Genomic DNA, 24,411 nt, shown 5'->3' on the forward strand with positions numbered 1-24,411 from the left:
TTTATTAACACTCCTTACAAGTCCTGAACAAACTCTTAGGCTCAGGTTCCTTTATTGATAGGTAAATTTGTTTTGCAGTTCAAAGTGCAGGCAACCCTTCTACCAGACATCAGACGCCAATACTGGACAATTGTCACATAGACACAATAAGAAAAATAAAAGGGAAAAAAGTGAGAGTGTTCCAGTAAAAATAGTAAAAAAAGGCATATAAGCAAATTTGCTATCGCTTAATAAAGAATAGCAACTAAGACAAAGTCGTTTCTCTAATGCTTTCTCCTGCATTTAAGGACTACAAACCTCTGTCCAAAGGGAAGAAGCTGAATATCCCAACAAAAGGGGTGGGAGTCATTATTTAAGATGGAGCTGGTCCTTCTCTGCAGCTGTCTGGTATACAGAGACTCTAAGTTGAGCTGTGATGTACCTCGCAGCTTCCCAATTTGCATCAGTTTGTTTCTGTCCTCCAGAGATAGGTTACTGTACCATGACACCAAGGAAAAGATAAAACAGACTCAGTAAAAGATCTATTAAATAGTGTCTTAGTCTCAGTCTTATCAGTGTGAAAGGAGGACAGTTTCTGTATGAGAGTGTGAAACACTGTAACCGTGTCCTGGATTTTAAGTCAGTCAACTACAGTTATTGTCTCCTCTCACTCTGTATTCTCTGATGTCCATTGAACAACAAAAAGATGAGCAGGTTTTCCCACTAAAATCAGCGCTAAATGAAAACTAATGACAAAGTGGCATCCTGACTCCCAGGAGACAGCCCTAACTAGAGATGCCACTGTCAGAATAGCTGCACAAGGGTTCCAGTTACTGTTTATCAGTAGATCTAAGTAGAGGCAGCTGGGTGATGTATCTGTATTTATGCCTTTGCATGCAGTGCCTCTTTTTTTTACGTTTACATGCTGCAGAGACGCTTGTTGATGCTCAGAGGCCAGGCTGGGCTGTGTGTTGGTGGAGTTGCGCTGACGTGGAGCGACAGCGGCTGAATGTATGATTAATTAACCGACGCCTGTCCTGCCACAGTCGGCTTTGATAAAGAACAGCTCGTGATGAAACAGAAGGTGACCCACAAAAGCAAGCACAAGCTCGGGGACTAGCGTCAGATGCATACCAGATACCTATAGATGCAATTATTTGGAGAAAACAATGCAAATAAGACTAATGTGATTAACATGTGACTGGTGGCGTGTGTGTTACTCTTCCTCTGTCTGCTGTGAAGCTGCTGCAGAATTTAAGATCTGTATTTCACTTCTAACCACCCTGACCCCCCTTTTCTCTTCTGCCCGCCATCTTCCGTCTTCTCTTCTTCTGTTGCATCATTTTCTCCATCCCTCATGTCCTCCAATACCCATCTTGTTATTACATCATGTCCCTCTTCTCTACTTTATATAATACTTCCATTCCCTTTTTTCACACTCCTTTCTTTACTTCAATTCCACATCTCAAACATAAAAACACTTCCCCCACATATCCTCACTGTGCCCTCCTTCTTCTTCTCTTGTCCGTCCACGTACGCCCTTCCTGTCTCACCTCCATCCAATCCCCTTCTTGTTGGCGTGCTCCTCGTCCATCTCTTCTCACCATCTGTTTCTTCCTTCGTCCTGTCACTTTCTCCCTCCCTTTGTCTTCTTCCCCAAACCTCATGCCAATACCTCTATCCAGGTGAGATGGAGGAGCTGGAGTCCCTCTGGCTGACAGGGATCTGCCACCATGAGAAGAATGAGGTGATGTCCAGCCAGCTGGATGTGGACAACATGGCTGGCGTTTTCTACATGCTAGGTGCTGCCATGGCTCTTTCACTCATTACCTTCATCTGTGAACACTGGTTCTACTGGCAGCTGCGCTTCTGCTTCATGGGCGTCTGCTCCGGCCGGCCCGGCTTCGTCTTCACAATCAGCAGGGTGAGAAAGGGTGGGGAAAAGTGGGCTGTTATAGCAAGAAAAAGGCTCTTTGTTAATACTTTGACCCTAGCTATCCAAATAAGATAATAGCTGCATGTTGGAGTACCATCAAACACACAATTTTTCAATTCAGATACTTCAGTAAGTGTATTTCATGTTGTACCCTTCGTATCATTGCTACATATTTACTTGTGTAGTAAACATTGTGAGTTGGGGTGCTGGTTTAGCTCACTGGAATGAGCAGGCGACCATATGCCGCATAGCAAAGGGCTGCGGCCCTTTGCCACATGTCTCCACTTTCTTATCAGTCTTCACTGTTTATATCAAAAAGAAAGCCATAAAAGGGCCGCCAAAAATATTAAAAATAAATCAAATATTCTGAGTTAGGGCTAGTTACACAGGCCTAGAGACCTGTTGGCAACCTTGACTGGTTGCAAGTGGTAGATGGTAGTTGCTGTAAAATCTATTGCTAAAGCTAAGTCATCTAAAGCAGCGGTCCCTGACCTCTTTTGCGCCACGGACCGGTTTAATGTCAGACAATATTTTCACAGAACGGCCTTTAAGGTGTCAGAGGATAAATACAACAAAATAAAATGATGTAATCAGGACAAAAAACGGTGATATGTTGTAAATACAATAATAAACGTGAATTCACTGTGTAATTGTGTAACTTTATTAGCAGCGTCCTCCTGAAATGCGCCAGCAACATTGAGAGTAACATCCTCCTCTCTGCCCCTTAATGCTCTCTGGTCGCTATGGTAACGCGTAAATATTTCTTTCAAAATAAGACACACAACTACGACATGGGAAAAGACCCAGGGAAACCAAGTTAACGATAAAAACCCTGAAAACCATAAATTTCACCCCCGAGCCTCAAATCTCGCGGCCCGGTACCAAACGGCTGACAGACCGGTACGGGTCCGTTGCCCGGGGCTTGGGGAATGCTGACTTAAAGCCCCTGGTAACCACTGGTCACTAGGAAAAAATGTGTATTCCCTAACCGACTGGCCAGCAGTTGTGGGATGTTGCTTTCTGTCGCTAGGTAGAATTAGTCACAGTATACAGTGTTGCATCAAAAACCCATTTACAATTGCTTTGATTGCTACAAAACTGCCGTGGTCACCCATAGTGGAAAGTTTTAAGCCTAATTTTAAAAGCAGAGAGGGTGTCTGTTTCCCAAATCCAAACTGGGAGCTGGTTCCACTGAAGATATTGAGGAAAGCCAAGAAAGACTCTTATAATAAACTTTTTCAGGAAAACAAGAATAATATTAAGGGCATTTGGAATATTTTTAAAGAAGTATTGGGTAACAAGAACACACCCTCAGATCAGCCTATTTATTTCATTAAGAATAATCAAGTTGTCGATGACAAGACTGAAGTAGCAAACAAATTCAATTCCTTTTTTGTAAATGTTGGACCCACTTCAGCAAATTTAATTAGAAAAAATGACAACCCAGAATATAAGGAAGTCTGGAAAGGAGAAAGTAGAGTGGTTAATTCTATATTCTTAGCTGATATTACCATAAAAGAAATAGTAGCAATTGTAGAAAACTTTAAAAATAAAAACTCTACTGACTGTGATAGTATAGACATGGTTATAATTAAAAAGACTTTAGACTGTATAAGTCTACTCTTTGCTATATTTGTAATCTCTCGTTACAATCAGGAGTATTTCCTGATCGAATGAAAGTGGCAAAAGTGATACCCTTATATAAATCAGGAGATAAGCATAGTTTTAACAACTATAGGCCAGTGTCTCTTTGTCACAGTTTTCAAAAGTGCTTGAAAAACTTTTTGCGCAAAGACTTGATAGTTTTATTGAAAAAAATCAACAAATAAATGAAAATCAATTTGGATTTCGTAAAAATAGATCAACGGCATTAGCATTGTTGACTTTCATTGACAATATTTCATCTGCAACCCATAATAATAAATACACAGTTGGGGTATTTGTTGATTTAAAAAAGCTTTTGACACGTTACAACATTTTATTTTGATTTCTAAATTGTATAATTATGGTGTGAGAGGAGTGGCATTGAATTGGTTAAGGAGTTATTTAGAAAATAGGTCACAATATGTACATTATCTCGACAATACCTCTGAAAGATTGAAGATTGTATGTGGCGTTCCTCAAGGTTCTATTTTGGGATCTAAACTTTTTAATTTATATATTAATGATATCTGTGACGTATCAAAAAGGTTAAATTTTATTTTATTTGCAGATGACACAAATTTTTATTGCTCTGGAGAGAATTTGAAAGATTTGGTTGAAATTATGATTTCTGAGATGTTAAGATTAAAAAATGGTTTGATGTAAATAAATTATCTTTGAATCTGACAAAAACGAAATTCATAATATTTGGCAATCGTGTAAAGGAGGTCATTATGTCCATTAATGGAGAATTGATTGAAAGAGTTACTAAATTTCGTTTTTTGGGTGTAATAGTAGATGAAAATTTGACGTGGAAATCACATATTGAGTATATTAGAAAGAAGATGGTTAAAAACATTTATATTTTGGGAAATGTAAGAGATTTATTAGACTACAAAACAATGTGCATTTTATATTTTTCATTGTTTTTCTCATACTTTAGTTACTATGTCGAAGTTTGGGGGAATACATATGAGAATACTATAAAACCTCTAAACTTATTACAGAAGAAAGTGATACGAATGATTCATAACGTTAAATATAGAGAACATACAAATAAACTATTTATAAAATCGAAATTATTAAAATTAGGAGATTTTGTGAAACTACGGACACTATTAATTATGTTTAAGGCTAAAAATAGAAGAAAAAGTTACGAAGAGTAATTTTAATTTGTTCGGGGGGAGAAGACAGCAGAAGGAAATTTTATTTTAAGCATCAGCTAGCTAGGACTACACAAAGATTAATGAGTCCAACGGTGTATACGACTGTGGAACTCTCTTCATTGTAATTTAAAGAATTGTATAAATTTACACATGTCTAAAACAATAACTCAATATGAAGAATGTGAATGAAATTGGAGTTAATAAAAAAAGGATCCATTATTTTTTCGCTTCATTTATTTTATTTACTTATCTTTTCTCCTTGTTACTATGTGGAGTGGTATATTCTGACTGTAAATTTGTTGTTTGGTTTGAGTTAGGACCGGAGATAAATGTTAATGTTAGTTTGTTCCTTGATTTTTGGTTCCCACTTGCAATATAAGTTGGATTGTAGATAGGGGGCAGGGTTTAATAAGAATATTTTCTTCTTCCTGCTCCTTTTCACACATGGTTGCAGTGCTTTACTGATAGAAAGTGTGGTTGGTTTGTCTGAAAGAACTAACTGTGGAAACTGTTGTACCAAGTGTTAAATAAATAAATAAATGAATAAATAAGAGGGGCCCAAAAACTGAACCCTCTGCCTCCCATTCTACTTTTAAATACTCTAGAAACCACAAGTAAGCCTGGGAAGAGGGAAGTGCTTTATTGGGGTGACAAAATACTTTGACGTCCTTAAGATAAGATAGAGTCTGATAAAAACTTTTTAAGTGAGGAGAAGGATTTTAAACTAATTCTAGATTTAAAAGGAAGCCAGTGAAGAGAAGCCAGTGTGAGAGAAACATGCTCTGTCTTTTTAGTTCCTGTCAGTACTCAAGGTGCAGCATTTTGGATCAACTGACAGCTTTTCAGGGAGTTTTTAGGATTTCCCGATAATAAGAAATCGCAAAATTCACCCTAGAAGTAATAAATATATGAACTAGCTTCTGAGCATCAATATGAGACAGGATATTTCTAATTGCAGCGCCCTTTTTGCCACTTATTTCACCCAACAACAGCCAGCAAGCAATTGCCTAAAAGTTGGGAAATATACAATTTTTCCCTAGCAACCTGTGGTTGCTAGATGGTTGCCAACCAGTCTCTAGGCCCATGTAACTGAGCCCTTAGCTTGTATTGGCAACAAGGCAATAATACAACAATATGCTTAACTTACAATATAAGGCCTCAATTAACAGAGTTTTAAGTTTTTTACAACAATGTCGGGGGTGCAGCTCCATCTGGTGGCAGATGGCTGCATAATATATTGGACACAACAATTTACTGGTATTGTGCATCAATTAAAATGTAAACAATTAGATTAAATGACTAGTACCTCTTGAAGGCTTAGCGACTAGTGATAACAGTTTCCACAATTTTCTTCATTGTAATAATTATTATTGTCAGCTCACAGGTATGAATGACAGCAGCCAAAACAGCTATTTGGTAGTGGAAAGGCTGCTCTAAAGTAGGTGGTACAAGACATCCAGCTGGCTATAATTCAAATTAACCTCTGCGTAACTGAATCGTCCTCGTCTGTGAAGTCACCATCATTACTCATTACTTCATTACTGTCTCTAATGGCTCACAAATGAAGGTGCTTTACTCTTTAAAGCCTAAGAGATTCTAAAAATTCAAAGATGCATTCCACTTACCCAAATCAAACTACCGCTGCCAAAGTACACACACACATATAGAGAGAGCTTTCTCCTTTACTTTTGATGCCCTGGCCTTTCTGATGCCCATGAGGTAAATATTTACAAAATGCTGAGCTGAAATCAATACTTCACTCAACAAAAAATCAGCCACAGAACCGGAGAGGGTAGATTACTGGGTCCCAGGAGACCAAAGTCACCCCCAAGGTATTTGATTTGCATTCCAATTGTTTTGACATGGCTCCGGTGTAATTCACTGTGCGCCTGTGAAGGTGAAACACTGCATGCTAAACCACGTGGCTAATTTACAGCAGAGAAGCCACACACTGCTGCTTTCTGCCTCCATTTGATATGCTGTTGTGGTGCTGGGTCGGCTTATGCCAAGAAAACAAGGCTTTGTATTTTAAAAAAAAAGGAGAAAAAAGTACCCCTCCTTGCTCTCATATTCCGCTCCAGTGCTCAACTTTGATTATTTTGTGTGGTGTTAATTTTGCGCCTGTGCTGTAGCGTTGTTTACGCCTGTTCGTGTCTGTTTTTTTGTAGAACGAGCATGGCATACTTGTTGCTAAAATGTCAGCCGATTTCTCCTTTCCATAGACAGGCTGGTTGTTGTTTTTCATTATTGCATCATTACAATTTGTATGGGAACCGGATCAGAGACCAATTAGGCTTTGTGTAACATTCAGCGATTACTCTCATTTACAGAAATTACCGGCGTCTTTGCTGCGATGTGACAAAATAAATGAACGCTGTGTGTCCGCAAATACAGCCAGATGATTCAGCATGTTAAAATATTCAGGGGAAATATTCATTGGGAGTGTCGATTTGCATGTGTAGCACCGATCACGGGAATTGTGGAACAGTGGAAGCTGCTGTTTATTATCTTTTGGCCAAGACGTTGCATTGTCTCCTTCTCATTTACTTGAGTGTTCTCTCTCCACCCGTGTGCTTTCTCTTCCCTCTTTTTCTCTCTTACTCTGCCACTCCGATTGATTCCGCTTTTTTAATTTCACAGCATAATCCAATAAACCTTATTGTTATTGCAGCAATTAACATTTAAGCTCGGCGGTGTAAAAAATGAGACATCTGCCACGGCTGGTGTGAGTCACGTGGCTCCGGTCATGGCTTCACGGTCGGTTAGCGCTCCCCCCCTCGGCAGAGCTGTGAGCAGTTCTCCCCCCGGCTACCTGCTCCTCCAGGTCCCACCTGCATCACTGAAACAAATTAATTATATTGATTTAAAAGCCTCTAATGACTTAAGAACTGTAAATGTATTAGAGGTTTAATCGCTCCACTTTTCACAGGCCTCAGATCGCGTCATGGCTAAGTTCGTTTGCATTAAGGAACACATGCTTACAGCACGCTCAGGCTGTATTAAATTATACGCCGCTACCTGTTCAGACGCTGTTCTATTTGCAATCAGGAGCTCTTATAGATTTTGATGTGATACCTTGGATTCTGAGGAGTTCTCTGGCCGCCGTTATTTCTTTTACACATCCTGACCAAACCAGCCCTGCCAACTGTTACTTTTTGTAGGCCTGCAGAGTAGACAAAATCTGCTGGTGAAGATTAAGCATGCAGTCTCGTTGTTATATGTTCAAGATTCAATGCTTCTCATTCTTTCTCTGGCTGGTTGCTACTGCTTATTCATGCATAAAAGAAAGTTTTTTTAAAAAAGTGCAAATATTTATCTCGATCTCGCCCTGTAAATCGCTACAATGTTAATTTTACCCTCCGCTATCAGGTTAAGTGCTAATGAGGGAAGCTTGCCGGCAAATTAAGCTGAATGTCGCAGAAAAAAAAATCTTCCCAAAAGTTGATTATATCATAGATGTCACGGGAGGGAGGATGTGACAGATTCGGCAGCAGGTGGGGTGTAATCAGAACAATAAAATAAGAAAAACAAAAGAGATGAAGGGATGAGTAATTATACAAACAGCCAGATGGAAAAAAGGAAACACAGATGACATGGAGAAGGACCAGATAAACATTAAAAGATGGTTCTGAGTTGGGGGAAAAGAAAAGAGGAATTTCACAAAGGTGGGCGTGTGCTCTTTCCTGAATACTGTTGAGTCATTTTGTATTTATATTAGCCTCTTAGTTTTAGCCACTGTCAAGCTTTGCGTACTTGGCTGTTAACCGAGTGTGAAATTAAAAGAAGTAACAACATTATTTAAAAAGAAGAATGAGGGATGAAGCCTTTCTGCTGCAATGCAGCCACTGTCCATGTAACTAATTAATTACTAGAAACAAGTGGCTTGGGAAAGGAAAAGTCAGGCTCAGGTAATGATATTGTTGGGTAAAAGAAGGAGGAGAAGAAGAAGATCTGACATCCAAGACAGACTTTGCCTCATGACGGGACCTTGACCTCTGCAATGGGATGATCTTTGATCTCTAACAGTGGTTCCCGTCGTCATCTGCAGGGAAAAAAGATGAGTAAAATCATTGTCGGGAATTGATCCGATACTTTACAGTCCCCATCTGTCAAGCCTGGTTTGCGCTCTGCTGTACATCCATTTTTATCTGAATATTGTATCGTAGATCACTGAATGCAAATGGAGCAGTTTGTCTTTCTGTCACTATGATCCTCAGCTAGTGTCTCCTTGGCTTGGCCTTTCTCTTCATCCCTAATAACTGCTGAAGGATATTGTTCAGCTGAATTCTAATCACATTGATTAAAAGTATTGATTGGCGAGGTCCGAGGAGTTCTTCCAGCCACTTGGCCTTTATCAATCATCACCCATCAAGGTGCACTATCCTCTCTGAATCTTCACACTGTTTGCTCACTCGCACTGCCCCACTTTATTTCACATCAGTGAATATGCCACATTTCTGTATATAAAGGACATCTATTTCCCTTACCGTATACAGTGAGGTGTTGACAGAATCGATACCGAAAGCTGTAGCGTTTTTTTACGTTTGCTTGCTTTGCCGTCTCAAAGTTTTTCATTAAACATACCGACTCTTTTTCCCCCCTTCATCTTTTTTATGAGACGACACATCTGATGTCATTGGCTGTTGGTTGTGTTTCTGTGCCATTAACTACCATGAAACATAAATTTTGAATCATATCAGTGCATTTCCAGTTTTGTACCCACTGTGAAGAGATGACATAAAATACGACAAAAATAAGATTGACTGATTGCTGGTGGGTTTGTGTGTTTTTCAGTCGTGAGGCCTATCCTGTCCTCTCCAGGTAGCTTAACCCCCCATCTTTAAAATAAATCATAAATCTAGTGCCCTTGGTTGCCTGGTCTATGTAGACAACCTGGATTGACTGATGTAAAACTTTATCGCTTCTGTCAGATATGTGGGATGGATGGGTGGACACTGTGGCCAAAACACCTCTGTTGGCTTGTGTTACAATTCAATTCAGTTCAGTCCAGTTCAATTTTATTAACATAGCAACTTTATGATATAAGGTAAAGACCGTACTATAATACAGAGAAAAACCAACAATCAGACGAGCAAGCACTTGGCGACAATGGGAAAAAAAACCTCCCTTTTGACAGGAAGGGGAGGGAGACGGGATAAAAAACGCACTGTTGAAAAGAGCCAAAGATTAATAATAACGAATGATTAACTGCAGACTGGCATATAAACAGTGTGAGTGAAAAGAAATGAGTGAAGAAGTGCATTATGGGAAGCCCCCCCGCAGCCTAGGCCTATTGCAGCCTAACTAAGGGAAGATTTAGGGTCACCCGATCCAGCCCTAACTATATGCTTTATCAAAAAGAAAAGTTTTAAGTCTAATCTTAAAAGTAGAGATAGTGTCTGTCTCCTGAATCCAGACTGGAAGCTGGTTGCACAGAAGACAGGCCTTAAAGCTGAAAGCTCCCATTCAAGTTTTAAATACTCTGGGAACCACAAGTAAGCCTGCAGTACAAGAGCGAAGTGCTCTATTGGGGTGATGCGGTACTATTAGGTCTTTAAGATAAGATAAGGCCTGATTATTTAAGACCTTATATGTGAGGAGAAGGATTTTGCAGTGTCAAATAACAAATGTTTGAAATGTGCACCCTTTAATGCCTCCTCTCACCTGTCTTTCTCCCACACAGGGCATTTACAGCTGTATCCATGGGGTGCAGATCGAGGAGAAAAGCAGCTCTGCATTGAACTCGCCATCAGCCACCATGAACAACACCCATTCGAACATCATGCGGCTCCTACGGACAGCCAAGAACATGGCGTCCCTGTCAGGGGTGAACGGCTCACCACACAGCGCTCTGGACTTCATCCGTCGTGAATCTTCTGTTTACGACATCTCCGAACATCGGCGCAGCTTGGCGGGCCACTCTGACTGCAAGCCACCCTACATGCCAGAAGACAACATGTTTAGCGACTACATCAGTGAGGTGGAGAGGACGTTTAGCAACCTGCATCTTAAGGACAGCAATTTGTATCAGGACCATTATCTACACCACCATGGTTCAACTTTAGGGCTCAGCGGACCTCCTCCCAACAGACCCCATAGTTTGGGTAGTGCTAGTTCTTTGGAGGGCGGCATGTTTGACTGTGACAGCCTGGGTGGAGGGGTGACCCCTATTTTTACCACTCAGCCCTGTTCAGCACTGACCCACAGGAACATGAGCAAGTTTGACCTGCTGTCCGGACAGACTCCTCCCTCGGGCCAGAGCTTCAAGGGAGGCCTGCCCGACCTATATGGGAAATTCTCCTTCAAAGGAGGTGCCTCGAGTTCCACTTACATCCCTGGACATAGCTATTGTCCAGGGAGAGGAGATGATGATGGGAATATACGCTCAGATGTGTCAGACATTTCCACGCACACGGTAACGTACGGAAACCTGGAGGGTAACGCCAAAAAGCGCAAACAGTACCGTGACAGCCTGAAGAAGAGGCCGGCCTCTGCCAAGTCCAGACGGGAGCTAGACGAGATTGAGCTGGGCTACAGGAGGAAACCTTACCACATCAGTCACCACCACTATCACGGGCACCGCTCTGGTTCCCCACCGCTGCTGCCCTCTGAGCGCAAGAGGGGTGGCGGAGGAAGCGGGGGAGGTGGAGGAGGGAACAACGATGGGAACTCTTATCTTTTCAGAGAAAAGGAGAGCGTTAGAGATTTTTATTTGGACCAGTTTCGGCCCAAAGATGGTGTCCCTCAGTGGGAACATGTGGACTTGACGGAGGGTCCCGGGAACAGAGACGGAGGAGTAAGTGCCTGCACCTCCCTGGTACCAGTGGATGACTTTCTTCAGAGCAAACCCAAGAAGTCTGATTCAAAGAGCGGGGGAGGTTCTGGATTGGCAGGGGGAGAGTGGGAGTGCAGGAACTGTCGGGCTAGTGGGGGACTGGGGAGCAAGCAGATGTCATTGCATGGAGGTGGTTATGGTGGCGGCATGAGTTGTGGGTCCTCGGGAGGGGGAGGCAGTCGTCCCAGCTCCGCAACCTGCATGCGTTGCGAAGGCTGTAAAAAGACAGGAAACCTCTACGATATCAGCGAGGACAACAACCACCTCTTGGAACAGATGGGGGGCGGGGCGGGTGGGGGAGGAGGGGGTGGCATGGGCGCAGGCCCTCAGTCTCAATCTCAGGCACAGCAGAGGCGGAAGAGCGGCGGTTTCGGTAAGCCACTTCGGCGGCAGCACTCGTATGACGCATTTGTCGACCTGCAGAAAGACGAATTGGGTGGGATGGGCAGTTTGATGGGAGGCTTAGGAGGAGGTGGGGGGATGAGCGGTGCAGGCATGGGTGGAATGCTGCCCCCACCCAGAAGTGTTAGCTTGAAGGAAAAAGAACGCTACATGGAGGGCAGCAGCCCCTTTGCGCACATGTTTGAACGCCACGGGGGCTCCGAGAGGGAAAGGGAAAGAGACAGGGACCCATTGTTTTACGGAGGTGAGAGCCGGTCGGGCCTCTTCAGAGGCGGAGAAGGTGTCCACCGCCGCTCAATAGGGGAAAGAGACATGAGAGACAGGGACAGGTCTTTGATGGAAGGAGGGGGCGGGGCAGGGTTCTCTTTATCCAAATCACTTTACCCCGACCGGGTAAACCAAAACCCCTTTATACCTACTTTTGGCGATGACCAGTGTCTGATGCACGGCGCCAAACAATATTACATGAAAAAGCAACAGCAGCAGCAACAAGTTGCCAAAAACAGCCGAAGTGACTTCAGGAGCCAGATGAGTGCAACTTCGTATCTGCCAACATCTGCCACGGCGGCCGGGGTGATGTCCAGCGTGACGCCCCGGTTCCCGAAAGAGCTCAGCCTCGGTGGAATGAACCACCACGGTTCCATGCTGGGGGTCGGACCCCCGCGTCCCTTCAACGGAAGCAATGGCCATGTGTATGAGAAACTCTCCAGCATTGAGTCTGACGTGTGAAAGACAAATGTGGGAGGAGGAGCAGAGGCAAAGGAGGGGGGAGTGAGGAGAGCAATAGAGGCGCATCTAGTTCTAGGAGATCAGGGATGACTTTAAAGACGCTGTAGACACACTTTAACCCTAGCCCATATTGAGATGTTAGGATTGGGAGGAGGGGAGGTAAGGGATTAAATGAGGAAAAGACTGAAAGGTGGAGACTGAAATATAAAATAATGCGTAGAAGTTTTGATTTTTGCAAGAAATAATGGGAAACAAATCAGGACACCCTGAGGAAGTGTGGGATATCGCCCCCTTCTCTCAGAAATGGCCAAAGCTACTCTACTTTTATGTCCAAACACGGTCAATAAACATCCTCCCCTTAACTCAAGTCTACCATTTTCCATCCACCAGTGTGGCAGAAGTCAGTGTACTCGGTCGGCGTCGCGACGAGGCCGACACCTCTTCATAGCCTGCTATGGGACGTGTCGAGCCTGCTGCGATTCCATGGCTGTCTGAAAGGCTCCCTGCTGAGTGCTCACGAGGAAGGACAGCGAGAGCAGAGACGGGATTGAACTGCCCATCTGCCCCAGTGTCACAGCGGAAAAAGTAGATAGGGTCACGTTTGCTGGAGCGGCGACACGGGACGATGACTGCTGCTTCCCCGTCTTTCTCATGCTCAGTCAGGACGGAGACAGCCCCGTCTGTCCATCTCTCTTCGCAATGCACTTCAGTTCTCAATATCTCCTTTTTCTCTTCGCCCCACACCCCCCCATGCTTTTCCTCCTCCTCCTTATCCTCGACGCCAAAAGAGCTGATCTTGTTTGCTGTGAGAAATACAATCAATGAATGATAATAAGATATTCTTATAGAAAAAAATAACAGGGTATAAGAACAACAGTAATACTGATACAGTTGTGAATAACAGAGATGTTTAGTGCTGATTATAATAACACTGCTTATAATATCACTAAGTTTTTACTTGTTTTGTGTTCTCGCCGTAAAATCTTTCACTGCTGTTTTTAGCATCTGTAGTTGCAGTCTGTCTGCCCCTAGTGGCAGCAGGAAAGTTGTTCTCAGCTCAACCAACAAGCCAGAAAAACTGATTATTTTTTTTTATTTGAAAAAAGAAATATTTGTTTTTGGTTTTCTGTAGAATGCTCTTACTACATGTTCATGCATTTATTTGCTCCTTGTAGAAAAACAAGATCTTGAAGATGTATTTGGAGTCGGCAGAAACACAACACTTAACATTTCAAGGCATCACAAGTGCACAGACACGCGCGCACACACGTTTGGTTTCTGTCCGTCTGAACTTGTGTTCTTTTGAACGATGACATGCTGACGGGAGCTGAGGATGCTTGGGAGGAAGGACGTGCCTTAACGGTCTCCGGTGGAAGTGTCCTCCAAGTTCACAAGCGGCCCTCGCGCAGCAGCAGCCACCACCAGGACGGACCGGCAGGCTTCATAAAGGCCACTTGGCGTTCTTGGGGTCACATTTATGAGCCAAAACTGCAGTAAAACAAAATCAAAGATTTACAGCGGGCTTTGAGGCACTGCTGCTGCTGCTGCTGGTGGTTTAGATACAAGATACCGTTTAAGATCTTTTATAACTTTGTAAAACAGTGTATTTCATATGTCAAGTGTGGGCAGCGTTTTATGAGCCACCTGTATTCAGGATGTCCCATTGTCACGGATAGACCGATGAGTCTCAGTTCACAACATTGGCAGCCTTTAGAACACTTGTTTTTATTCAGGTTACACAATGACAGTCATCAGGCACTTAACTTTTTCTCGGCCTCTTCACCGGTATCCTGTCGAAGGCGTTACTTTTCGCTGAGCGGGCCGAGGGGCTCGCACAGTAAGCTTTTGTTTGGACATCACGTGTGATTAATATTTGCGCTGTCGTTTACGTAGGCGAAACGCTGCAAAAAGAAAAGAGAAATGTGTTGGAGGAGTGTTGTCGTCCCGCGACAACAATGCTGATGGAAGTTTGAGCAGAGAGGAGGATGTCTATTTGAGAGACTGGCTGATTGCTTTTTACTTTGACTGATGTACATAGTCTTTTTAGCTGAAGAGGCCTAATTTCTTGGACAGGACTTTTTACTCAGTGTAGGTTCAGGCACTCAGTAGACATGCCTTATCATCCCATTGCCCTCGCCCCCACCCTGAGCTGTCTGATGATGACTCATCGCGTTACTGTACAGAACAGAGGGAGCCTTGGTAGTTCTTTAAAGGTCTGATCTTCGATTAGTTGGTGTCAGAAAGTTCAAGGGCTGCTGGAGATTGTGCGGGGAGCGCCGGTCCAAGGAGTGTGATCTTTATCATTGTCGACCACTATATCTTAAGGCACCAGTGGAACAGACTGGGGAGGATATGCACGCGCACACGCGTGGAGGGAAGCGAATCGGGATCGAGTGATAACAGCTGTTCTTTTTTTAAACACTAACTCTGCTGACGACTATTCATAAATTCAAAAACTTGTCCTCCTCCTCTTCCTCATCCCTCGCTCCACAGATCACACTGTCAAAGCGAGACTTATCGAGCTAGCCTTAAATCCGACTCATCTGCCCCCCACACACACCCTCCTAATAAACAGATTGGGATCTCTGGAATTTTTATATGCACACATTTTGAAAGTTCAGGTCAACCATTAAAAGCAAGCTGGCATAGGAAGGAGAACGGCCAATGGGGGGTTTGGGGGGGGATTAGACAAGGAAATAAGAAGAAGAAGGAGACTTTGCAGTGGGTATCAATCAGCGTCAGCATTAGTATGTTAAATCTTTTCCTTGTAAATAATAATATATTTAAAAATCTTTTCACTTTGTACAGTAAACAGACAGACAGGATGTAACTTTCAATATGTTTTACAGCAATTTAAGAAATAAAGAAAACAAACATAAAAACTCGTAAAAACTGAAAAAAAATCACACAAACAAAAATATGCAAAATATAGTTAAGACACAGATATTACTAATCATAAGTGATATAATTGAAGCTCTTTTTTTCTTTCGATCTCATGTTTACTTAATTATAATAGTTTACCAATCAGTATACTGATTATGTTAAGAATTATGCTTTTTTTCCCCTTTTTTTTCTCTTATTTTCACTCAAAGTGTCAGAGGATAATTTTAACTGTAGGTGTAGACGTTTGGTGATTTGAAAAAAAAAAGAAGAAAAAACTGAAAAAAAAAACAAGGGGGAAAAGTTTAGTTTTAGGAGTCTTCGCTAAGTTTCCCTTGGATTGTGTTAGATTCTCTCTTTTTAAGGTAAGCTATTCTTCATGCTTTTCGAGCGCAGTTCAATTATCTACACATTTATGTAATACAATATTACATGTATACAGAGATGATATTTGCATATAGAGGCAGTATATTGTGATCCTTCATTTTTAAGCAGCGATCCTTGTTAAAAAAAAAAAAAAAAAACTTAAAAAAAAAACTCCTAAAAAAACATTTGTGGATTTTCTTTTGTTTGTTTTGTTTTTGTTGCCCGTTTCTTTTTCGATGTGGGCTCTAACGGTGATTGCACACAGAATTTAGAGCCATTGTCAGTCCGGCCTATCCTGTTATATCTCTATGTTTGGGATAGACATCACTGTGGTAAATAAGGAAGATACACACATGCACACACACACACACACACAAATGCACACTGGACTTGCCCCAGTGTTGATATTGTGATATTGCTGAGGATTTAGGCACAATCTTGTGGAGAAAACCGTGAACGAGTGCAGTTTCATCTCAGTTATGTGAAGCTGAAATGCATTTGTACAACCCCTTATTAAAAGGTGAAACATCTCTCCTGTCATGTCTCTGTGCAGCGGTTTCTTTGTTCTTTTCTCTTTGCTATGGGTGAATAAACTGCCATTGCACCGTTTTCGCTCGCTTGTTACTCAACTGTGTTACTTGACAGCTGGAAACAACTCAAATGCTTCGGATCCTGATTTGTTTTGTGCGCCACCTTGTATTTGTCTGTTTGAGAAAGGAAGTATTGTTTGTAATCTGTTGTGTACATATGCAGGGTTTTTTTCTTTTTTCTTGTTTTCGCACAGTCAGAAGCGATTTCCTCGCTCTTATTCTGTATGATACTGATGCCAATAAGTCTCTATAATCTTCTCATCAGCCCCGAGAGGAGAAATTCATCTCTCTTCTGTTTTGCCCCCCCCACCCTTTTTATGTCTAGAGGGCTTGATTGAAAAAGTATCGGTGTGCACATAGACTCTGTTAGGTTTGCAGATTTTTTTTTTTCTTATTCTCCTCATTTGCAATAAACAGCATGACCAAACAGAAAATCTTCTTACTGTACGCCACATTTTATTTCATTTCATTTTGTCAGGATTTGGAGGGTAACTAGTTTGCTACCACTGGTTGGGAGGTGTACCTGACGCTGCGGTGAGCATGCTATCATCAGACCTTTAGCACCTCCAGCTTCAGATCGGGCAGTGCTGCAGAGTAAGCAGGGCTCATTTGGAAGCCTTTATTTCCCTTAAGGCCAAATTGTTCCCAGCTTCCCTTCTCTCTGCACACATTTGTTCAGATGGTTCACGTAGGGCAAAACGCTGGCACTTTCCCCCCCCTTTTTTCCTTTTCTTTTCTTTTCTTTTCTTGTCTTTTCTTTTTTTTGGGGGGGGGGGCAAATTAGCAGGCTGGAACATCCTGAGAGTGGAGGATGTAAATATCACCCCAGATGACATGTGTGTGTGGGTTTTTTTGTCAGTATTAATGACACACGGGACCAATGTAATGCTTTTTTTCCCCTTCTTTTTTTCTATGTTTATGTTTTGGATAAAGGGTATTTGAGAAGTTTCTCATATTTCCAGCTTTCATAATTGACTCTGAACTGCTAATTTTGTAATAAATAAGTGTGATTCGGTGCAGACAGAAGGAACTATACTGTGATGTTATATAGCTGATTTATTCTGAAGGCCCGTGTGATTTGTTCATTCTTATTCATGACAGAAAATATTTTAAGCCTCTCTTTATGTGTGTTATAGATCTCGCTTTTTACTGACGCACACAAAACTTTCTACGAAACTGTGTACAGTTTGTTTTGTTTTTAATATTGCTATTTTCCACCGTCATCATTCACAGATTGAGAATCGGTCGCGCTAACTGGGTGAAAATTTCCGATGACATAAGGGGTTGCTACCAAATGTATTTCACAAGGTTAACAGGTTTATGAAATCACAAACATAGCCTGATTGAATTAACTGTGGGTGACAAAAAAAATGTAACATAGAAATAATATCAATTGTATACATAATATTATTCTTGGCCATTCTTTTCTCTTTTTGTGGCCCTTTACTTTGAAACAATGCCAAAATTTTTACACCGTACAAACAGAAAAACCACACAAAAACAAATAATTGTACAGGTTGTGTATATACTGAATACTGGGGAAAATATTTACCTTCATTTTCTTTTCTTTTTTTATGGAAACAAAGTAATCTCAATAACAAAATTAACCACATCATGACAAAGTTGCAAAAAAACATCATTAAGGTACTTCTAATAAGGATCATACTGATATCTACAATTATAAGTGCTGACATAAGACTATTCTTTCTCTTTGTACATGATGAACAAAATGAAGTGTTGAGTATTAATAATAAAAAACTATAAGTTTCACGCGTATCTGGTCTCTTCTTAAGCTTTTTGGTGTTTATCTGAATTTCAAAGAATTGGTGATAGCCTGTAGATAAATGATGGACATGGCCACTATGACATAATTGGGAAGTCTCATTCTGAGCCTTTTGCCCCGTACCATCTTGGTATTTAAGCATGTGATAAAGAGAGGGCTTGACTAAGGAGGGATAGAGTATGCCTACATGCTAGTGACTTGGCAATCATTAGGTGCAGCAAACCCTGTTTTATGGTCTTTATGGACACTAATGGGGACCATAACCATAAAGTCACCAAGAAGGTGTTTACTGAGGTCAGAACAGAGAACCACAGGGCTCTTTTCCCACAGTCTCTTCTTTGTACCCCTAACAACACCTCAGTATATATCAGGGATGGGCAACTCGAGGGCCGGTGTGCTGCAGGTTTTAGATGCGTCCTTGATCCAACACAGCTGATTCAAATGGCTAAATTGTGGCTGTATCCCAATTCAGGGTCTGCAGCCTCAAAGGCCGCATTTTAAGGCCGATTACGTCACAGTGACGCGACCAAGGCTGTCCCAATTCGAAGGCTGCTCTGAATGCGGCCGTCAAATGCATCCTTCATTTCCCTGAATTTTAAGGACGTGGCGGTGTAGACTTCGTGGCCCAATATATCCCAGAATGCATAGCGCGGCGGGTGGTGTGGTGGGTGTAGATAATTTTGCCGAAAAAAAACGGCGGATGAGGGGCGCCCGAAGAGTAACTTAGTAAACTAACTTATTTATGTGCAAATGTTTAATAATGAAGAACATTAAAACATTCCTGTTGGCCACATGTCAGCAAAGTTATGTGACATTAGTGACGTTTGTACTAACTTGGTTTTAAAGCCTTTACTTTAAAATATACGCCGTTCAATAGCTGACCTTAATCAGAGAATGATCAAAGCTCATGTAGAAACAAACAAACAAATGAACAAACGATTTTCTCCTTCATTTCTGTCAAACAATGCTGTATGAAACGTTTCCAGCTGTTAGTATCATGGTTGGTAGGCAACCTGGGCAGCGCAACGGAGGCTAGACCGTCCCATTTCACAAGCCTCGCACTTCCGGCCTTAGCAGTCTTTAAGTAGCCCTTGAGGATCGTTGAGGCTGCGTACTTTAAGGCCGCAGACCCTGAATTGGGATACAGCCCATGTCTTGAAGTTCTCCAGAGGCCTGGTAATGAACTAATCATTTGATTCAGGTGTGTTGACCCAGGGTGATATCTAAAACCTGCAGGACACTGGCCCTCAAGGCCTGGAGTTGCCCACCCCTGGTATATGTAAATAAAAATGTGGTTTGACGACCATGAGACCATTTTCAAGAGTAGCTGCATAGACAGAGATCACCCTTGCTCACTTCTGATGTCACAGCCAGTCATTTTGTTCTATAAGCTGGCCTGAAGTGTCATAGAAACTGCGCAGTTTAGAAAAGAGCTTCAAGAGTTACTCCTATTAGGCTTCCAAACGGTAAAGAGTTACAGCACTTGAATGTTGATTTCACTTTCCAAGCTATGTCCATCTTTTATATACAGTCTGTGGCACTGAACCATACGTGAACACACTTCTGGACCCCTTCAACTCAATATGTATCTATGCAAGCTTGGATAAGGCTGCATTCAAAACCGACTTACTAAAATACCGTCACTGAAGATGAATCTGTTACAGGGCTACCTAACTCATTAGAGTACATTACCATAATTAGCGTGCTCATGTTGGTTATAGTCCACAGGGTGTTTAGCCTATTGTACCTTTGAGTGTGATAACTTTACCTTTGCATAGCAAGTTGATATTTGCAGCGTGCCCTCCACTGCATCACTAACCACAAGATTACCAGCTTTGGCTGAATGCCAGCCACCATGGTTTCAGAGCTGAAGGGCTGGCATCTCCTCTTCAATGTGCCTCACCACCAGGGATGTGAGATGGCACTCAGCATATACTGTAGGTGCTTTACTAAATATGAATTAGAGCCCCTTAACAGCTGACAGGTGCTTAGTTTCACCCAGTAACAGATTGTTTATTTGAGACGAACCCTTTTTTATGCTGCTACGAAGAAGTAATTTGAGTTTTTACTTTACACTCATTACTTTAGTTTTATGCAAAAGAAGCATCTCTTGCGTATGGCTTTCATGTCCCCAGGCTTTCACACAGTTGGTCTTTCCACTGGGCTGGAAGCAGTCGGTTTAGTTCTATACGTTTCCTTTATCCCCCCCCCTTGTTTGAGCATACCAGCCTAATTTAAAACCCTTCATGTGGGTATTTCTTCTCTTCCCGCTCTCGTTCATAGACACATTCGTCATGGTGCTTGCAAATGCATCATCTCTCTGTCACACACAAGTTGGCTCTCTATCTCTCATATCTGGCAGAAATGGCAGGAATTCCTGGGAGAGGGGAAGAGCGATGGAGAGGGCTGCATGAGAAACCAGGGCCATATGGTGACGGTATGGTGGAGTGCCTGGGTCTGGGTCTGCCCTCTCTACAACCCACACTGCTGCTGGCAGGCCGCACAGCCTCGTCTGATCCCGTCCAGCCCCCTCGGGGTTCTCTCAGGCTGCTCTCTCAGGCTGCTCTCTCCTCTACCCCATCACTATCTCTGCTCTGATGGACCCTCACAGGACTTTGTCAAAGTGAGAGACCCCTGTCCTTAAGCACAGCTGTTGCTCTCAAATATAAGAGGTCCAAACTACACTGGCGCTAATTAATTCACCTCTAATGAAGTGTTTTAACACAATGTACCCACAGTGTCTTTTAGAAGACATAAAAGGTGCCTGTTATGCTCATTTATGGCTCCATATTTTAATATGTGCACCCAGTTTTACATAATTACTTGTTCAAAATATCCTTATTTATCTAATACTGTGCCTAGATAGAGTCCTCACATTTTCACCTTGTAATTTCTAATCATTGCCATAGATAGATAGATAGATAGATAGATAGATAGATAGATAGATAGATAGATAGATAGATAGATAGATAGATACTAATATGATCCAGTGGCAATATTAAAAATATGCATTCTTACTGATATCTGTGTGAAAAGTACAATGATCTGCAGTCTCAAGCCTGAGCTTGTTGTTAATGCAGGTTCTTTGTAAAGTAGGATGACTGTATTATTTTTTAGCTTTATGTTTAATATGAGTATCCACCACTGTAATAGTATATATAGGATAGTAGGAAAATTAGAGTGTTCCTTCGGGTCAAAATAGCAGGACAGGTTGCAAAATCTGGATGATGAAAGTAAATGAACAAAACGCTCCCCTGTCACAACAGTGGCCATCAAACTGACATTGAGAAGGGCATTTATCTTTCAGCAGTCTCCAGAAGTGTTATATTGTGCTTGTACTGAGCAGGTCCCTTGTGCAAATTTATTTAAATGTATGAATAATAAACAGGACATTCTGTAAAGCCGGATACAGACAAAACCTCCCGGAGGAAATCAAAGCAGAAAAAAAGTTGCATTTAGCTAGGCTACTGATGTCTGGAGATATATAAACTCCATTTGATGCAGGATTCATGTCTTGTAGAGCATTTGCATGCAACTACAAGGTTAGTCAAATTTGAATTCATTTAGCCATTAACTGTTCTCGTCACTACACTATCTTTTTTTTTTTTTACCTTTTTGTTTCAAAATCGACGTCAATCCAAAAGAAAAAAATTCTTGTTTTTCACTCTTGTTACGAGCTGGGCTGTAAACTTCCCATTTTGGCATTTTATCAAGCGCGTCTTATCCAGAGTGACTTAAAGATGCATTAGGATTTTTACTGCTCCATAGTACAGAATGAGTGCAATATATCTGCAGAGGTTTGATAGGGTTGTTTGTCAGTAGCAGTGACTTAAAGATTGCTTCACAAGGTACAGTACTGAGACTTACAGCACACGCTTTCCCTCTCTAGTGCACACTAACTCCTGACTGCTCACATTTTCAACATCAGGTCTATATCATGTCGAGTTAACCTGTGTGTGGCCTTTCTGGTCAGACTTCTTTCTCGTTTTTAACGATTCTTTTCAAAATGAACTTCTGTCGATATCTACTCTATGTTCTGTCCATAGACTGTATATAAAAGATGGACATGGCAACGGTAGCATTACACATGAGAAGTAGTTAGTCAATAAGCATTTCTTTTTTTCTCTTTTTTTTTTGTTCATTAAATGCCATTTATTTATAAAGTGAAAAAGAGGAACAACAAAAACGGGAGTGTCAAAACAATACCCACAAGACAGAGTCTGACCTCCTTAACTAATTCAAAATAGGAAAAAATGGGTGATTAAAAGAAATGGCAGCTCACGCCTACCCACTCCACTTCCACAACTTTCAAGCCGCACTGCAGCTAGCGGCTGCCACAGATACACTGCTGGGTCGTGAGGAGAAACAGGAGAACCTCTCCCGCCATGGCACTCCATCCTCCTTTTAATGGGCGGGTCCTCTAGCTGGGACCAGTCACGTTAGGGCGGTGTATGCATGCACCAATCGGAGCAGGGCCCAATAAGCATTAGTCTTCGTTTATGACTCGTAGAATGATCAGACCTTATAAAACAGACTTACTACTCAGTGTGACTCCAAACATCAGAAAATGGTTGTTACTGTTTTTGGGGTGAAGGCTGTTTTCCCATGGATTCCTATAGCAACCAAAGACTTTTTCCAGCGATAGCGCTTGACCCTTGGCTATTATAAAAAAAAAAGTCAGTTTAAAGTACATCTGATTTCACTTTTCAAAAACAGAAAAAAAACAAAAGCCGATGTCCCCCTATGAGCAACCACTTGGTGACAGTGGGAAGGAAAAACTCCCTTTTAACAGGAAGAAACCTCCAGCAGAACCAGGCTCAGAGAGGGGCAGCCATCTGCTGCGACCAGTTGGTGCCTGAAAGGAGGGAGACGGGACAAAAGACACAGTGAGGGAATTCTGACATAATGCAACCCAGTATCACAGCAAAGAATGTAAAAGACACACACAGAATTTTGAGTGAGCTGCTGCTTTATTTACAAGGTAACAAACGTTTAAAGACGCATTACTAACACATTTACACATAAATACTTATCAGTCATCTAGCTTAATCTTACCTGGGATAGAAGGAGCCTGTACGTCATACCTTCTTTAGTTAGTAGTGACTTTCTGCCTCCCCCTGGTGGTACTGCAACTTCTGCATACATTTCAATTTAGAGGCAAAGCGTGATTTCCACACAGGCCATAATGATAATGCTACTATATAGAAAGCACTTTCCGTTACTATCTTAGCTTATTTAATTTCACCCTAACATCAGAAGTATACATTTGTTTTGCTTTGTTGTTTTTTTTGGTTTGTTTTTTTATTCACCTAATTGTAGGTTGTACAATTGTAGTAAAAAAAATTGATGAATTAAAAAAGCAATTGAATGTGATTTAAACATGATTTGCACTATTTTAAAATAAACTAAAACATTACATTACATAATATGGGAACTTAGAAACAGTGGCTCAGTTTAATCAAAGGGGGTGTCCAAATTCATGTAGGCTGATTACATCACAGCAACGCGACAAAGGCTGATTCCAAATTCGCCAAATTCGTAGACTCCTCTGAATGCAGCCGACAAATGCGTCCTCCTTTTCCCCGAATTTGAAGGATGGGTCAGGTGTATCCTTCGTGGCCCACCATATCCCAGAATTCCCAGAGTTTTTAATATTACTCTTATTTCTCTTTCTGGGTCACAAAATAAACTTTTAACATATTTTCAGGCGAGAATGTGGGTGTCTAAGCTTCAAATATCTGCTCGGTTTATCAAGATATCACATATTTGCAAAAGTGCTCAGAAGTTTTCGGAGACGTCTGCTACCCACCAGCTCGATAGCTAGCCGGGAGCTCGAGGGTCACTAGAGCTAACTCCCGGCACATCATTTTCAGATCACCGCGGTCTTTCGCTACTCAGGTTAAATGTAATATATAAGTCACTTAGACAACCTAAAAATGTTATTGTTGGGCTTTTTTCAGTGTTTTATTTATTTCGTGAGTAAATCGGTTTGGCTGAGATTAAAGTTATTAGATTAGATAAAATAAAACTTTATTAATCCCCCGGGTGGGTTCCTCCTTGGTTATCACACAGCTGAACAGACAGAAGTGTGAGATGGTCGAGAA

The 24,411-nt window shown here is 41.7% G+C and overlaps 1 protein-coding gene across 5 annotated transcripts in view; it reads left to right on the plus strand.

Moving 5' to 3' along the window:
* Positions 1 to 21,237, plus strand: part of grin2ba (glutamate receptor, ionotropic, N-methyl D-aspartate 2B, genome duplicate a) — a 145,252-nt gene extending 124,015 nt beyond the window's left edge. For all 5 annotated transcript variants that reach the window (XM_085157776.1, XM_085157773.1, XM_085157774.1 and 2 more), the window contains 2 exons: positions 1,665 to 1,903; positions 10,406 to 21,237. In XM_085157776.1, the coding sequence (XP_085013902.1) occupies positions 1,665 to 1,903; positions 10,406 to 12,688 (2,522 nt within the window). In that variant the 3' untranslated portion in view covers positions 12,689 to 21,237. The remainder of the gene's footprint in view (positions 1 to 1,664; positions 1,904 to 10,405) is intronic.
* Positions 21,238 to 24,411: the final 3,174 nt, after the last annotated feature.

The sequence above is a fragment of the Neolamprologus multifasciatus genome, chromosome 4 (genome assembly GCF_963576455.1).
Source record: "Neolamprologus multifasciatus chromosome 4, fNeoMul1.2, whole genome shotgun sequence".
Classification (NCBI taxonomy): Eukaryota; Metazoa; Chordata; class Actinopteri; order Cichliformes; family Cichlidae; genus Neolamprologus; species Neolamprologus multifasciatus.